Source organism: Leopardus geoffroyi, chromosome D3, assembly GCF_018350155.1.
Source record: "Leopardus geoffroyi isolate Oge1 chromosome D3, O.geoffroyi_Oge1_pat1.0, whole genome shotgun sequence".
NCBI lineage: Eukaryota > Metazoa > Chordata > Mammalia > Carnivora > Felidae > Leopardus > Leopardus geoffroyi.
In genome coordinates this window covers 34,728,251-34,745,488 of record NC_059339.1, presented here as the reverse complement: position 1 = coordinate 34,745,488, position 17,238 = coordinate 34,728,251, and the positions used below count along the sequence as shown (strand labels likewise).

The 17,238-nt window shown below is 42.8% G+C and overlaps 1 protein-coding gene across 7 annotated transcripts in view; it reads right to left on the bottom strand.

Annotated features, from left to right (window-relative positions):
- The window catches only part of PPP4R1 (protein phosphatase 4 regulatory subunit 1), a 64,447-nt gene extending 47,358 nt beyond the window's left edge, over positions 1 to 17,089 (bottom strand). For 2 of the 7 annotated variants that reach the window (XM_045459396.1, XM_045459399.1), the window contains exons 1-2: positions 16,466 to 16,684; positions 16,213 to 16,257 (exon numbers count right to left, since the gene is read on the bottom strand). In XM_045459396.1, coding sequence (XP_045315352.1) covers positions 16,213 to 16,257; positions 16,466 to 16,472 — 52 coding nt within the window. In that variant the 5' untranslated portion in view covers positions 16,473 to 16,684. Of the gene's footprint in view, positions 1 to 3,238; positions 3,595 to 3,986; positions 4,084 to 15,758; positions 16,059 to 16,212; positions 16,258 to 16,465; positions 16,685 to 17,020 lie in introns of those variants that run through there. The other 5 variants (XM_045459400.1, XM_045459403.1, XM_045459402.1 and 2 more) reach the window with 5 other exon arrangements.
- Positions 17,090 to 17,238: the final 149 nt, after the last annotated feature.

Genomic DNA, 17,238 nt, shown 5'->3' with positions numbered 1-17,238 from the left:
GACCCAAAACCGAGAGCTGGACGCTTAACCAACTGAACCACCCGGGTGCCCCAAGGATTTTTTTTTTTTTTTTTTAAGACAAAACATGAAATAGTAAGATAAGAAAGCTGGAGTGGTGATATTCTTAGACAAAATAGACAAAGACAAGGAATATTACTGTGGATGAAGAGAGACATTTCATGCCTCCATACCCCACCTGAGGGCTTTCTTTCTAGATAACTAAAGTTTACGGAAATTCACTATGACAGCAACAGCCCTTTAGGGTTTCATAGCTCTAAAAACTTAGTCTCCTCCACTGATGGAAGTAAAAAAAACCCACGTCATCTTTCCATGTTATTTGAAATTTCAAATTTACCAAAAAGCATATAAAAACAATGATCACTCTGAAATGCTTCTTCAAATTATCTGACCTCCCCAAATTTCCATACTTTCTCAGCTCCCTACACCAGAGAAAGCAATGTTCCATTTTCAGCTGTTTTAAATTTAAGAAAAAGAATGTCTAAAACATAAAAGTTGGACCCATTTTTTAAGATGATTAATTTAACCCCTACATAGTTACAGCAAAGTGGTATGAAAAGGGCAAAGGCTCTTTAAAGTAAGACAGATCTGGGTTCAAATGTCATGTTTTGCTACTTATGAACTCTCTATGTGGACTTACACAAATACCTAATTAATTTGGGTCTGCTTCCTCATCTATAAAATAACGCGACTTAAATAAAGGTCAAGACTTTTTAAGACACACATTCAAAGATAATGTCTACAAAGTATGATATGGTGTCAGGCAAATAAGGTAAACGTTCTGTCCCCCCTGCACGTAGGTTTCTTTCTAGATACCGTGAGTCTCAATGTGGTTTCCATGTGTTTTTAAATGTTGTCATCCATGTCAACCAGTAAGAGGGCAGCACATATACTGCAAGTGCCAGGCACTCAACCAGAAACACAGATACAAACATTAGACAAAAAGTGTATGCATGTAGTATGCATGTATAAATATGTGCAGGTATCTATATGTGTCTACATAAATACACTAAGAAAAGATACATGGCGTAAGCATACAAAATATGCTGTTAACTATTATATGTTGTTCATTATTATATGTCTAATCTGCCCTGGTGAGTGAATATAAGAAGGCTTCAAAAAGTCAAGCAATTCTTGGAAGGTATACTGGACTTTGCCAAGCAGGACAGAGGGCAGGAAGAGGGCATTCTAAGCAAAGAAATCTGAAGACAATGAGGAAGTAAAGGAAAACTATTAGTACAGGTGGGACACAAGGTTCATACAGAAGTGAGGCAGGAACAGCAGAGGAATGGGGTCAATCAAAATCAACTTAGCCATCTAACTTTTAAAAAGTAACATTACTACATTTTGCAAAATCCTCTTACCTGGCTAAATAAACCACATTACCACCCTATAATTAGGAATGGCATTTAAAATTTGCTAAGCAACAACTTAGTTAAATTCAACAGCAGTTACACCTCTTTTGAGCAACAGACAATTCCAGGCAGCATATATACTGACTCAATTGTGCTCTACTAAGACCTTATTAAAATTATTATTAATCAAAACCATCATTTTTTTTAAACGTGCATTTATTTATTTTGAGAGAGACAGTGAGCAGGGGAGGGGCAGAGAGAGAGGATAACAGAGAATCCCAAGCAGGCTCTGCACTGTTAGTGCAGAGCCAGATGCGGGGCCTGAACTCACAAACTGTGAGATCATGACCTCAGCCGCAATCAAGAGTTGGAAGCTTAACCGACTGAGCCACCCAAGTGCCCCCAAATCATCATTTTTTAAAGTTAAGAAGCAAAGATCATGCTGTCTTTTCCAAATCAAAAGACCCTTTGCCTTCACACACCTGGAAGCCCAGGTGTCACATTACTCCTCTTCCGATTACCTGACACTCTCAGCTTTTGGAGCAGAGAAGGAATACAGAGAAGCCCTAGTCCCCTTCAAGAGTACATTCTAATTCAGTGGAGACAATCCTGGTTGTACCTGCATGAATACCACAAGCAAACCTCCTTTCTATTCCTTGCTAACAATGCTCAGACATACTATAACTTCATGCTAATTTCAGGCTCACTCAATAAGAATTTTGAATGTGCTATTCTTAAATCTCAAATTCTCTCAGAAGATGTTCCCAGAACTACCCTCAAAAAATCAACTTCCTTTCCTCCTTTACGATCATACATGTATTTGATGAACTCTATAGCACCGTGTCAGAGGAAGCAGTACCAGCAGCCAGGAGGACAAAAGCAAGGGAGAAGTTTGAATAGTGCACCTGACAACCATTCTACCCTACAACCACATATATGCTTAAGGGCAGGAGAAGACAGGGAGCCTGGGTGGCTCAGTCAGTTAAGCGTCCCACCTTGGCTCAGGTCATGATCTCACAGCTCGTGAATCTGAGCCCTGCGCTGGGCTCTGTGCTGACAGCTCAGAGCCTAGAGCCTGCTTCGGATTCTGTGTTTGTGTCTCTGTCCCTCCCTCGGCTCGTGCTCTCTCAAAAATAAACATTAAAAATTTTTCTAAATTAAAAAAAAAAAGAGCATGAGAAGATATAAAAGTCCTTCAGCTGTCCTTGCATGCTTCTCAAAATGTAGCATCTCACTACTGCTGTCTGGATATATTTTTCCAACAACACTGCCTTTAAACACCAACGACCTCATTTAGGACTCACTACAGAAACAGTAACATTACAGTGGTGGAGGGAGAGTGAGGCCATGTATACCATACTTTATGTGCAATATAAAGGTAATTAAACACAATTCTGACTACGTGGGTTTTTTCCTGACACACTGATTCTAGAATTTAAGCCTGCTATTCTCTAAAATGACTCTGTTAAACTTCTTCAAGAGGTAGTTCCCTTTACAGTCTTCACCCCAAGAAAAATAATCCGTCCTATTTCTCTTTCACTCTCGTGACCCCTGTCTTAAAGATCGGCAATAACTTGACAAAATAAATCTAAGAATTATTAGATTTATTGTCTTACTTCTCTATAGCACTTGACAAGGCTGACTCCATATCCCAACACCCTCCTCTTAAATTCTCTTTTCTTGGGTTCTCAGGAAGTACACAATGCTGAGTATTTTTCTACCTTTCTAGACTGTTCTTGCTTGCTTCTGATTTCTTTACAGAGGGAGTTCCTTCTAATTTTGTCCTCATATTTTACACACACGCGCGCACACACACACACACACACACACCTCTCCTCCCCTTGAAAATCTCCTTCATTACTTACAATGCAGATTACCTCCAGAGTTCTCCTGCCATGACCCCCAGATCCATATTTGCAAGTACTTCATAGAATCTCCACCTCAATGTCACATTTGTTCTGAAAATTTAACTGTCCAAACAAATCTTATAAAAACCAGCTCTTCCTCATGACTTTCTCCCCAGTAACCTTGAGTTCTCAAACATGAAGTCTTCAGTTACCTTTTTAACAGTAACTTTCTGGCTCCCATTATCTAATCAGTTTCTAAGAACTATAAATTCTACTTTTACAAAGTATCCTGTATTCCCACCTCCCAGTTCCCAACACCCTAATTCAGAGGCTCTGATGCTTTTTGCTGGGAGCAAACCAGGGCATTTGAACCTCACGAGGGACACAAAGATCTTCCTGGGAATAAATCAGACGGATGACTTTAAGGGATATTCCAGACCCCAACTTCTACGAGTACTTGTTGCAAAAATATGCCTAGTGGTTTAGATCCTAAGGCTTTCCCTTTTACAATCTCCCATACTCCCACTGGACAAGGAAAGAGGTCTCTCTCAACTCCAAGGCCACTGTGTTACACTGCCCCAGGGCTGGAAAAAAACCTCCACTGTCAAACAAAGGGACCCACTGAGATAATGCTGAAAGTGTTAAGAGATCAACTCTCTAAAGACTGTAACAAATACTTTTACAAGTCAGGTATTTTTCAATCCTTTGCTTTCAAAAAACTTGAAAGGCTGATAGATCATTAAAAATATAATTTAAAAAATTTTACCATATGAGTTGGACAAAATTCAAGGAAATCAGCGACACTGTTAAAACCCTTTCCATCAACTTATTTATGTCAACAAAACTTCTCAGTGCACATAGATCTTAAAATAAAAAATAGAAATCAACGCTAAATATTGTCTCATTCTAGCAACATATTATTCATTCATGAATACGTAACTTTTCAAAAGCTCCATCCAGGGGCGCCTGGATGGCGCAGTCGGTTAAGCGTCTGACTTCAGCCAGGTCACGATCTCGCGGTCTGTGAGTTCGAGCCCCGCGTCAGGCTCTGGGCTGATGGCTCAGAGCCTGGAGCTTGTTTCTGATTCTGTGTCTCCCTCTCTCTCTGCCCCTCCCCCGTTCATGCTCTGCCTCTCTCTGTCCCAAAAAAAATAAATAAACGTTGAAAAAAAAAATTAAAAAAAAAAAAAAACAAAAGCTCCATCCATTTCATTTGCCCATTCAATAAAATTTTGTTTACCAAGTGTTTACCATAATGTGTGATTTATTTTGGCTGACCAAATGAATATTAATGATAATAATGGAATAATAATAGCTGAAACAAAAAAAATTTTAGTTTTCTGGCCGCAGGAAATTAAAATTTTCCGTTTCTCTTTGTATACATATTTTTGATGCAAGAAATGTGATTATCATTGAAACTTTCAAGTGTAAAAAATATATTAGGGTAAAATTTTGTGTAAGAGATCAAGAAAAAAAAACAAGGTAAAATTCCCAATTTTATTCTTGAAAGTGGATGGATAGTGGGTATCAAAGTGCTGTGCTATGTACATTCCGTTTTTAAAAGTTTTATAATCATTACATGTACATATTCATAACTGTTTTATTTCAAAAAATACTCAAAAATGTATGAGATGGAGTTTTTGAAATTATTTTAGAAGGTATACCGTAATCAAGTTTGAAGACCACTGCCCTCAATCATGGACTTCGCATCCCTCACCCGAACCCGGCTTCCACAGCACAGCCACTTCCACCTTCCTCGTGCTCTACTCTATCTACTCCATTCCCTGCACTCCCTGCCCTTCCCTTCCCCCCAACCCCCCCAACTCGCCAGCAGGCAGCTCGGCCAGGATGAACCTACAGCTCTGGGGGCTCCAGGATCTGGCCAGCCTATTTTCCTCTCCGGCACACAGCCCACACAGGGGGCCGTTTCCGGTCGCAGGCCCCGCAGCTCTCCCGCCTCGTGTGCTTATGTTTGCCCCATTTCTGCCATTCATCCTCATCTGAGTTTAAATTCACCTACTCACGAACACCATCCCGAAAGCACTTCCCAGTCTTTCTAATTAACATCTCTTCCTCCTTTGAATTCCCCAGTCTTGGGTGTCCTTGCTTTTATTCTGCCAGCAAGAGTAGTGTTGGAGCGGTTCTTTCTTCTTTGCCTTTTCCTCTGCCTGCCCCCGGCCCCAAATGTAGATAGATTCCCTGAAGGCAGAGACTGTCTTGTTAATCTTTTTATTCTCTAAAGAACAGTCTAAGGCTTCTCCTGAATAATGTACATTCATTAATATTTGTTAGTGAAAGATAGCCCACCGGGATACTTGACGGGACTAGGGCACTTCATCCCGGGCGAAGGTTGTGACAAGTTCATTAGCATATTAATGCCTCTGAGAAGTACCATGCCAGAGAACTGGTTAATTTGTGTGACTGGACTTTCACCAAACTTCATCATAACATCCTTCTGTTCACCATACAGCCTCTAATAATAGCCTTTAGAACAGAAAAAAACAGGGGCGCCTGGGTGACGGTTAAGTATCCTACTTCTCGATCTCAGCTCAGGTCATGCTCCCTCTGGCTCATGAGATTGAGCTCTGCACTGTCAGCGCTTGGGATTCTCTCTTCCTCTCTCTTTCAAAAATAAATAAAAATAAAACTTTAAGGAAAAAAAAAAGAAAGAGAGGAAAGCAGATAGTGTGTCCTCCCTTCTCCCCTTCAATTTTTCCATTGATACTGCTTAGACCACAAAACTTACCAAATTTTGTTTTTCAATTCTTTACATCTTAGAAAATGAAAACGAGACACTCCCTAGAGACTTAATCATCTTTATAAGACTTGCCTTAAGGCGTGGGCTTTAAAATTGATATTTAATAAATAACCAAATAAATAGGGAGGAAGGAGAAGCTCTTCTCTGTAAAGCAGACTGCCAGCCAGTAAATGTAAATTGATCCAAGTAAGAATCCTGGCCACATTCTTAACACTAACGGGTAGAAGTCTGTTTGGGAATAGCATATTTCCTCAGTGTCAAAGTATTCCTCTTACTAATTACAAAAGAAAAGAATCTTTAAGTGAGAAATCTTGCAGACATCACCTTAATCGGAGTGGTTAAAGAATTACCACCACCAATAACAGACAGCTGACATGAGATCCTCTTGAGATAAAGCACTGAGAAAAAAACAAAAATCACAGTATTTCTTACATAGCATTCCTGTCTTCCCCACAACCACCCCCCCCCAAAAAGCATAGCCTACATCAAATCATGAGGAAACAGATAAAACCAAATTGACTCTTCAAAAACCTCAGTATCATGAAAAATAAAGGCCTTTAAAGAGACATGACAAGGAAATGCAATGCTGGAGCCTGGACCAGCAAGACAGTTGCTATAAAGAACATTATTAAACAAGAGGTGAAATTGGAAAATGGACTACTTATTACATATTTGTATTGTACTGATGTTACATTTTCTGAATTTGATGGCTGATTATGAGAGAACGGCCTTGCTCTTCAGAGATCCAAGCTAAAGGTCCTGATTTCTACAATTTATTTTCAAAAGGTGCAAAGAAGATTAAGAACAATGTACACATTACATTGTGTGTGTATATATATATATACACATGTATATACACATACATATACATATGTATAAACACACACACACACACACACAAACGTATAGAGAAAAATAGAGCAAGCTGGCAAAATGTTAACAATGGGTGAATGTAGGTGAAGGGTTTGAGGAATTAACTGTAACAGCTGTGCAACTTATGCATAGGTCTGACATTTTTCAAAGTAACACATTTAATTTGAAAATAAATTTCATTATTTGACTGCAAGTAAGGTTTTATGGTCATATTTAGTTTGGCCAGAAGAACCAAGGCTCACCTCAGCAAGTATATGCTAAAGGTCTGCTGTGTGATGGCACTCTGCTATAGATAAAGAATAGAAATGTTAGAGACTCTGGACTTACCAGGACAATGCAGGGGCAGCAAAATGGCCAGTAGGTTAAACCAGCCTACAGTCTGTTTTTGTAAATAAAGTTTATTGGCACACAGCTATTGCCCATTCATTTACATACTATCTATGGTTGCTTTCACCTTATAAGAGCAGATCTGAGTAACTGCAAGAGACCATGTGGCCCACAAAATTTAAAATATTTACAGTCTGGTCCTTTACTGAAACTTTCCAACCCCTTGCAATGTAACAGACATACACATAAGTCATTGCTTGGAGGAAAAAAATGAATTAAGACAACAAATTTGAAGGACCATATAACTTAGTCCTCGTAAATACAGCCTCAAGCAACAGGTATGCCGTTTCAAATTTGTACTTTGTGACAACATAATGTTTATCAGGTATCTTTCCTTTAAATACAAAAAGTTTACTAAATCTTTAGCAACGATCTTTATTAACAAGTCATTTTACACTGAACTTAAGAATAATTTCCTGAAGTTCATTCTATGACATTCCAAAAAGCATTTTCCTAAAGTACACATATAAATAAAACAGCAGTGTGTTTATCGACTGTCAAATTAGTTACAAAGATCATGCTTCCTAAACAGTATTTGTCAGAGAAGCAATGTGGCCTGTCGAAGCCCTTCCAAGTGCGGATCTCCCATACATTATAGATGTGCTGTTTGTTCCCTTCAGTGAGTAAACATTTTCCTTACAGTCTTATTAACCCAATTACTTTGGTTAGTAATCCTTTTTTCCATAGGTAATCCAAATATAAAACTTGAGCTAATCTAGGTCCAAATTACCACCAGTCTCTAATAGAGTCTTGAATTTGTCTCAAGTCTTGAAGTTATTTCTACCAAAAACTAACTGGACTTAAAATTTAAATGTAAATAGGGGCGCCTGGGTGCCTCAGTCAGTGAGGCATCTGACTTCAGCTCAGGTCATGATGGCACAGCTCGTGAGTTGGAGCCCCGCATCGGGCTCTGTGCTGACAGCTTCGAGCCTGGAGCCTGCTTCGGATTCTGTGTCTCCCTTTCTCTCTGCCCCACCCCTGCTTGCTCTCTCTCAAAACTGAATAAACATTAAAAAAAATTTTTTTTAATGTACATGTAAATATGACCTATCAAATCTGACTTGGACTATAAATTCAAAGCACTATAATAAATTTAAATATAAATTCAGATTTTAAAATGGCCTCTTCAGGTGATTAGCTAGAGACAAGATGAGACACATTAGATCTCATCAACATTCTTATCAACTTTTACTCCAATGACTGACTCTCCCATACATGGGTGCTTAAAACACACACAAAAAACTGTATATTTTGTGAATTATACCATGTTCATGGCAGACAGGAGCAACTTAGGACAAAAATTATTTTACCTACCAGACACCTGGAGCATATTACTACCTTCACATCCTCTAGAACCTTTAGGAGGTTAAATGACCTACATAAGTGATAAATTAAGGAAAGTCAAATTGGAAGGCAGTAAGAACACAGTAGTAAAATAAAGAAAGATTGTGTCACACAGGTTTATTAACCTAACACTTTCAAGTTAGGTGACTGAGCAAATTATTTAACCATCAGATAAGCCTCACTGGATACCACTTTTGTAACTTTGTGGTTACTACATACCTCACAGGGGAATACTATAAGCAAGGTTATAGCACAGTGACCAACATCAGTATGAAAACGGTAAGTTAAAAAAAAATAAACAAGATCCAGAAATTTCTCCCACCTCCTGTTTGCAGTTAAAGAGCTATGTTAGACGATGTCTAGGAAAAGAATATCCAAACCTACCAGATCTGAACTGTATTCTAACCTCTGCCACCTTTATCTAGGAGACCCCAGGCCTAAACTTTCTATTGCTTAAGGGACAAATAAATACTCTGCCTTCTAGCTCTTGATTTCAGTAGTTCTGGGAACACTGGCTCACTAGAGGTACAGCACAGCTCAAATTTTAAAAGTTTTGGGGCGCCTGGGTGGCGCAGTCGGTTAAGCGTCCGACTTCAGCCAGGTCACGATCTCGCGGTCCATGAGTTCGAGCCCCGCGTCGGGCTCTGGGCTGACGGCTCAGAGCCTGGAGCCTGTTTCCGAATCTGTGTCTCCCTCTCTCTCTGCCCCTCCCCCGTTCATGCTCTGTCTCTCTCTGTCCCAAAAATAAATAAACGTTGAAAAAAAAAATTAAGAAAAAATAAAAGTTTATATGACCCTCTAAATGATAGAGCAAACCAAAATAGAAAATTCAACTTTTGTTCACCAGTATTCTTTTGCTACCGTAAAGAGTGACCCAAAAGGGTGAAATGTGCTTAGCAGGATAAAAATAAACAAGATGTTGCTTCTGTTAATTTGGTGATCAATATGAAAGTGAATTGAGTAGTCATTCAAACGTGCTTTACTGCAGTAGAACCAGCAAGGCAAATGTCTAAAAAATTTAATCATTTAAACTTTCATTATTTAGCACACCTTACCATAACCTTAGAGTCCTTCTTTTCATAGATTAAAACATCACACTTCAAGTATATGCCTTGTGAAATATTTATAGTTAAAATAAAATGACACCTGGGATATCTTTAAAGCACTCTGGCTGCCTCCTCTCTGCCTCCCCCCAACAAAAGCCCAGATGTTAAAAGGGAATAAATGAAGGTTCAAGCTAAATGGTGGGTATATGATGGCTCATCGGCCATAGGTTTGAAATTTCTCATTAAAAAAAAAATGGCATTCACTTAAAATAAAAATCAATGTAACTCATATTAAAAAACTAAAAAAGAATATCATAGATGCAGAAAAAGAATGTGACAAAATCCAGCATCCATTCTTAATTTCAAAAAAAGTTCCCTGAGTTTACTCAGGGAAGTTTCTCAACCTGATAAAGGGCATTTGTGAAAAACTAAATGGAACATCGAAATTCAAAACTTCTCCTCAAAATATACTGTTGAGACTGATAAGACAAGACACCGACCAGAATATTTGCAAATCACATACTCGAGAAAGGACTTGTGCCTAGAATATATAATTCTTATTAAGAAAATAATCCAACAAAGGAATGGGCAAAAAATTTGAACAGATACTTCATCAAAGATATCTGATGGTAAATGAGCACATGAAAATCAAAGCATTATTAGTCATTAAGCAAATGCAAATTCAAACTACAAAAAAAAAAAAAAAAAACCTCTGTATACACTTAATAGGATCGCTAAAATGAAGACTGGGGGCACCTGCATGGCTCAGTGGGTTGAGCGTCCAACTCCTGATTTTGGCTCAGGTCATGATCTCATAGCGGTGGGATCAAGCCCTGCGCAGGGGCTCCATGCTGAGTGTGGAGCCTGCCTGGGATTCTCTCTCCCTCTCTCTCTGCCCCTCCCTCACTGACATGTGCTTGCTCTCTCTCAAAATAAATAGACATTAAAAATAAATAAATAAACTAAAACGAAGACTGCCCGCACCAAATGCCGGCAAGGGCGTGGAGCACCTGGAACTCTTCCACACGGCTGGTGGGAGTGTAAAATGGTTACCACCACTTTGGAAAAAGTTCCTGAAAAAGGCAGCCAGCCATTCCACTTGCAGGTATATACCCAAGAGAAAGAATGTATATGTCCACACAGAGACTCGTCACAGCTTTATTTGTAACAGCCAAAAACTGGAATCAATCCAAAAGTCCATCAACCTTTTACAGATCGAGAACAGCTGAGAAAAGTGAAGGCACTTACTCAAGATGATAAGCGAATGCAAAGCAAGGGCCAGAATCTGAACACAGCAGACGTAACATTTACAAAACCAAGAGCTCTCTCCTGGGCAGAGAAGCACATACCGAGATGTATTCCAGGATTACAGCATGATAAATGCTCAACCACCACCGAAGCTGACATCAATTAGGCCAGAGACCAAGCCTGCCGTGGAGTCTGGGGGTGGGGGGTAAGGAGCTAAGAAAGCTTGACTGAACAGTTAGGAGGATCAGAGGATGGATCTGGAGAAGGGGGGGCCTTAGGTGACCTGCCAGATGAAAGATCTGCGTAGAAGCACCCTCTTCAGAACTTACAGGGGATACAGGCCCTACAACCTCCGCAGCCTAGATTCCACAGGTGTGCCACCTCCTATTCCTTCCAAAACATCCAGTCAGATTCATGTTCAGATACGAAGTAAACGGAAAATACCACTTTAATTCCAGTCGAGGGACTGCCCATCCTACCATGTAGCTGCTGGCAAAAATTCTTTGCCCTCAAGAGAGAAAAATCCCAAATTCCAAAATAGAAGGCAAACGGAGGAGTGAAGAGTTTAAAATATAAATTCTTTGTTTTGAGGAGAGGAGGAACTGAGGCAAAAGGGCCAGAAATAATAAATCAGTGATCAAACAAATGTGGTAGACTAATGAACTTTACCTAGCTAGGCCTATTTGTGTTTCATAGGCAGAAAGAGCAAACTTTTTTTTTTTTTTTTATTGCAGCTGCAAGCCCGGGCAGCTGACATGCATATTTACAAAAGGTTTTCCTCCTTTTTCCTTCTTAAAGAAAAAAAAATTCTATACAGAATTCTTACCCAACACATCATTAACTGATTCTATACACATGAGCGTATCACTAAAACCATTTTTAAGCATGCTTTTCTAGGATATTAATTATATTACCTCCAAATAAAGATTTCTCCTGTCCAGTCTTGTTGGTAACAATCAAAATATGTTACCAAGTCTCATGACTCACTCTTCCAAATCCCCATTTAACAACACTTCTAAATATCATGACTTTCAAGGGCACCTTCCTAGAGTTTGTTTAACTGATTCCCTGGTCACTACACAGCCCCAGTTTTTTTGCTCCTTAATCCCTTAGGTGGCAAGGACTTTAAGAATCTTATCAAAACTAGTTTTCTTTTCTTTTCTTTTTTTTTTTTAACTTTTACTTATTATTGAGAGACAGAGCATGAGCAGGGGAGGGGCAGAGAGAGGAGGAGACACAGAATCCCAAGCAGGCTCCAGGCTCCGAGCTGTTAGCACAGAGCCCAATGCAGGGCTGGAACTCAAGATCCACGAGATCATGACCTGAGCTGACGTGGGACACTTAACCGACTAAGCCCCCCAGGTGCCCCCAAAAACTAGTTTTCAAAAAGTAGTCGGAGGGCCCAGAGACTCTTTGAAAGAAGTACAGCCCAGGCAGTTATACCCAATTGGTTCTGGATCCATCCTTAATTCACTCTAACCCAACAGTGCCCTCAAATCTGAAAAATACACGTAGTGTGAAAGATTTCCAAAACTTCCTCAAACATGAACAACAGCTCCAAAAGCTCTTCAACATCATGCTAGTTACAGCTGAAAAAAAATTAACATAAAGACTAAACAAGCTAGATTACATCCAAGCTTCACTTGAATGATCTCTCTTGGTTAAATTAAACCATATGCAGATGCTAGATTAATTAATCTTCAAGGGTATCTGAAGCAAAGTTCAAACAAATTGCCTATACGATAGGCTTGGGCTGCTCAATGTTGTAAATGGGCAAATTAAGAAAAGACTACTTCATATACAATATTTAGAAGCAGGAGGCCTACCTTAAAATTCTGGCCAGTAGTTAAGGAGTTTCATTTCTTCAGAAAATAATTTAGCCTCTTTGTGCATCAGTTGACTTACTAATATCAGAATACCACAGCCTACACCTCCCAGGAGTGCTGTGAAGAATAATCTGTGCAATAAAGCTAACTCATCCAATCTGACTTAAGTCCTATCTCACCTATTTTAGAAACCCAGTAAGTTACATTTGGAAATGTAAACCAAAACTATATCTTTAGAAAAGTGACAAAAGAAACTTAAAATCTCTCTCTCTGAAAGTCTATGTGTGATTTTTGCATTGCCTGCCATTATTCAAGGAACAGAAAGGGTTTTCCCAGCCTGAAGTCACTCTGCTGAGATACCTATTCAAACGTTGAGTCACTGGCTTGCTTTCACTTTGAAATTCAAAGTATGTTTCATGACGCAGTATGGAAAGAATTACTTTTAACCTAAAACAAACTTAACTTTAATAGCATGGAATGATTTTCTTACCTTCATGACCTTCTGCTATGTACATACAATGCACCATCTTTCACATATTAGGATTTTGTTTCTTTTTCTCTAAGGACATCAGCCAAGTCAGTCTTTGACCAACCCTTTTCTCATTCTACCCACTTTTCTATGAGCTCTGTACAGACTTTGGGGCTTAAAACAAATCAGAAGACCTGACTCTTATCAAGGCTTGGCAATGCCCACCTTTCAAGATCTAGACCCTACCCAGGTTCCCTCCAAGTCTCCAAAGCTGCAGATCACCTGTACAGTAGTATTTGCTCTCTTCTTAGTCTAGGTTCTGCATTCAGGAAAGGCAACCAAGATTCTAGAGTTTGGCCAGAAAATAATTTCTTCCCCATCACAAAGACAGACCTAGACCTAAGCTTGGCTGAAGCGGCAGGATCTGGTTCATAACACCAGAGGCGGGCCTCCAGACCAGTGTTACTTAAAACAGAAAAACCAGGCTCCTAGGATCTGTTCTAGTCATAAGGGCAGCCCCAAGCTCCATTCTAACATCTCTGGTCCTCCACCTTCTCCAGGATGTGACAAGCTTTCTCAGCTTCTCCATGCTTCTCTTACCTTTGACCTAGGCATCACAGCCAGATTTCCCCCTCATTGTTTCCCCCTTCATAATAGACAGCAAGTGGTCCTTCAAACTGGCCACATGTTCAAAGATTGTTCCTAAATATTCTGGATAGAGGTATCAACTGTAAAGACCTTAGCAACTGAAAAAAAAAATTATTCTAAAAAAATCTTTAATCAATTTATAAATATGCAAGTAAACTATTTATGCCTTCAGTAAACTATTTACGTCTAATATTTTATCCTAAATTAAAACGCACTGGGAACGAAAAGAACCTTTAAAAAGTTAATTGCAAGCATTAGCAGCATCTATAAATATATTTATTCTGTACTGTAATGTTCAGCATCAGTATTTCCTTCTCTGCTTTCTTTTAAGCTTCCCTACTCTTCACTCGTAACCACCACCACATAATAGTCATTACCTACCAGGTACTGTTCTAAGTGCTTTTTCTGCATTAATATACGTAAGGTTCTAAACAACTCTTAAGTAGGCAATACTTACTATGCCTATTTACAATGACAAAACTTAAGCATACAGAGGTTAAGGGAGTTGTAGGAGTCTGTCCAAAGTGGCAATCCCAAAACTGGAACAGAACAGTCTGGCTCTAGAGTGTTGTCTATTAACCACCGTGTTATATACTGCCTTTGAAATCTTCATTATCACATTTATATTAAAATTGCTTGTAAACCACTAGAGGGCATAGATTGTGACCATCCTTTGCAGAGCCACATCCTCAGTACCCTGAAGAAGTCCTGAGAGGCTCATGAATAAATCATTGTTGAGTTCTTCACAGGTGTGCTTTCCCCTCTAGGCTAGGCTCCTTTATGGTCAACGAGGAAACTGACACCATGGCTCATCCTTAAAGAGTGCATGACACCTAAGTGAAAATAAAGGAATGTGCAGAAGTTGTTGCGCCACACATTCCTACCAAACACCTGCTGAAAGACAGATCTTCTCCTTAGTCTTGAACCTAATTAGGTAAATGAGAAGCCCCTGTTTGAGATAACAATCAGAGCCACCTCTCCAATCCTAACTTTGCAAGCAATGGATAGGTGCCCTAAATAACCTTATAAACTTACTAGCAGGCAGGTAGGTGGCCTAATGTAAAACATTAAGTGAAAACGTAAAAGCTGTCCTTCACTACGTTAGTACTGCTCCCTTTAAGAGCACTTCTTACTTAAAAAACAAAAACACAGAGTAGCAGAAGTTTGCGTTTGAGTGATCTGTGTTAAAAATAATCACTCTTTTTCAAGAACCCTTGTGAATTCCTCTTACTTCACTCAAAACACCTAGGAATTTAAAAATTAAGTTTAATTTGGCCAAGGGAAACCACATTAGACGATGCTATGGATTAACTACACAGTATTTTAAAAGAACAATTGCAGACTGCAACCATCTCTGAGTTACTTACCTAGGTATTAGCCACAGTAAATCTCAGCATCAGGCAGGCTTTCCCCTAAATACACCACAAATTCTACCAGGGTTATCATTTCAACCCAGAACAATTTCCAAATTATCTTCTGATGCTTAGAAAAGCACACACGAAATAAACAAATTCCTTTCTAAATATCAGTTCCTTCCTGACACTATTCTGGAAACAGTGTCAAAGTTTTTCTTTTTTTTTTTTTTTTGCTTTTTTAAACAAAAGACTCGACTCTTCTGAAATTCCCCTTCCTCAAAGAAAAACTGAAATTGTAATATTTAGGGAGGCCTGGGTGATTCGCGAACATTTGCATTAAAGAAATACGCTGTTAACCTCGTATCTCCAGCTAAGGCCACACCTTCGAGCCTTCCCGTAATCCACAAACCACAGGGGGGTGTTGAGGCAATCTAAAAACTGTTAGGAGTTGTAGGGAAATTACAGGTATGTAGTCTCCACACCGGCAGAGCCGGGGCAACCAAACCGGGGCGGCAGAACGCGGACCAGGCTCCCATACGGCTGGCCGCTGAGTGATACTTGAGAGCAACTCTAAGTAAACACACCTTCCTTCTCGGAGCCTCTTCCTTCCTGCGGGGAGGCTGGGGTGGGGGTCCGCGGAGGGCCCCCACCGGGAACAAGCACACCCCAAATGCCCATCTCAAATCTGGGCCCCGCCACTTTCTCCTCCCGGAACAGACGCCGAGCGGCCCCCCGAGCCCACGGGCGCCCGGGTTGGGGGGCGGGGGGGGGGGGGAGATGATGCGAGGGTGGGCGGCGGGACAGAGCCCCAGCTCGGGCGTTAGACAGGGCATCCCTCGCCGCCCGCGGACCCGGCGCGCCGTTCCCTCCCCGAAGGGCAATGCTCCCTCAAGCTCGCGGCCCCGGCCGGCCCAGGGCCACGCCTCACCGAGCCCCGTCCCCGCCGGCCGGGCCCAGGCCGCCGCCGCCGCCCGCCCTTCCTTCCCGGCCGCTCCCCGCCGGCCGCCGCCGCCGCGACAGCGAGGCGGGAGCACTCACATCCGTCCGCGTCCTCCTGCAGGTCCTCCTGGAGCAGCGAGAGGTCTGAGCCGAAAGGAGAGAAGAAAGGCCCGGTCAGCGCCCCCGGGACCCGGCGCGCCGCCCCGCCGCCCGCCCTCCCGACCCCGCGGCGCCTCCCCGCGCCGGGACCCCGCGCCGGCCGTGACTACGGGCGGCGGTGGCGGCGGGCGGGCGCGGGGAGGAGGAGGAGGCGCCGCCGCCGCCGCCGCCCGGAGGACAGGGGGCCACGTACCCGCCATCTTGTGGTCGCCCCCTCCTCCTCGGTCTCCCGGGGATCCGGGGCTACATGGAGCGGCGCGAGCCGGGGAGCCGGGGAGCGCGCGCGGGAGTGGCGGCGAGGAGGAGGGACGGGCCGGCGGGGGCGCGCGCGCGCGCGGGGCGGGCCGAGGGCCCGAGCCTGGGCCGCGGGCCGAGCGGCTCCCGGACGCCGGAGGCGGGCGGGCGCCGCGGGCCCCGGGCCTCGCCCCGCCTTGCCCGGCCGCTCCGCGCGGCTCCGGGGCGGCCGGCGCTCCCTCCCCCCGCCTCCCTCGCTCCCGGCCCGGCCCGGCGGCGCGCTCACACCCACGGCCAGAGGCGCCCTCACGCCGAGCGCTGCGACGGGGGCGCGCAAGCTGCCGCTGGCCCGGGACCCTGCGGCGTGTGCCCGGAACCGGGCCCGGGCGGGGCCTCCCGCGGCCCGGCCCGCTTTATTGGGTCACCGGCCTCGCCCACCGCCTCGTCGGCCTCTGCCCTTCTTCGCGGGAGCGCCGTTCGCCGCCCCGCGCCCCCTCCCCAGGGCTGCACGTACGTCGTCGGCGATCCGAGGCCCGGCTGAGGCCGAGGGTCCCACCCTCCGGGTGGAGGAAGCGCCGCCTCCCCGCGCGCAGGGGGCCCTCGCGAAGTGGCTGGTAACAAAGCCCGGGGCCCGGCTGCACGGTGGTTGAGTGACAAAGTCATCGTGGTGCAGCCTGCTTTCCCACCCAGGCGCGGTTAAGGCTGAAGCACAGGTTATTGCCCCCGTGTCCT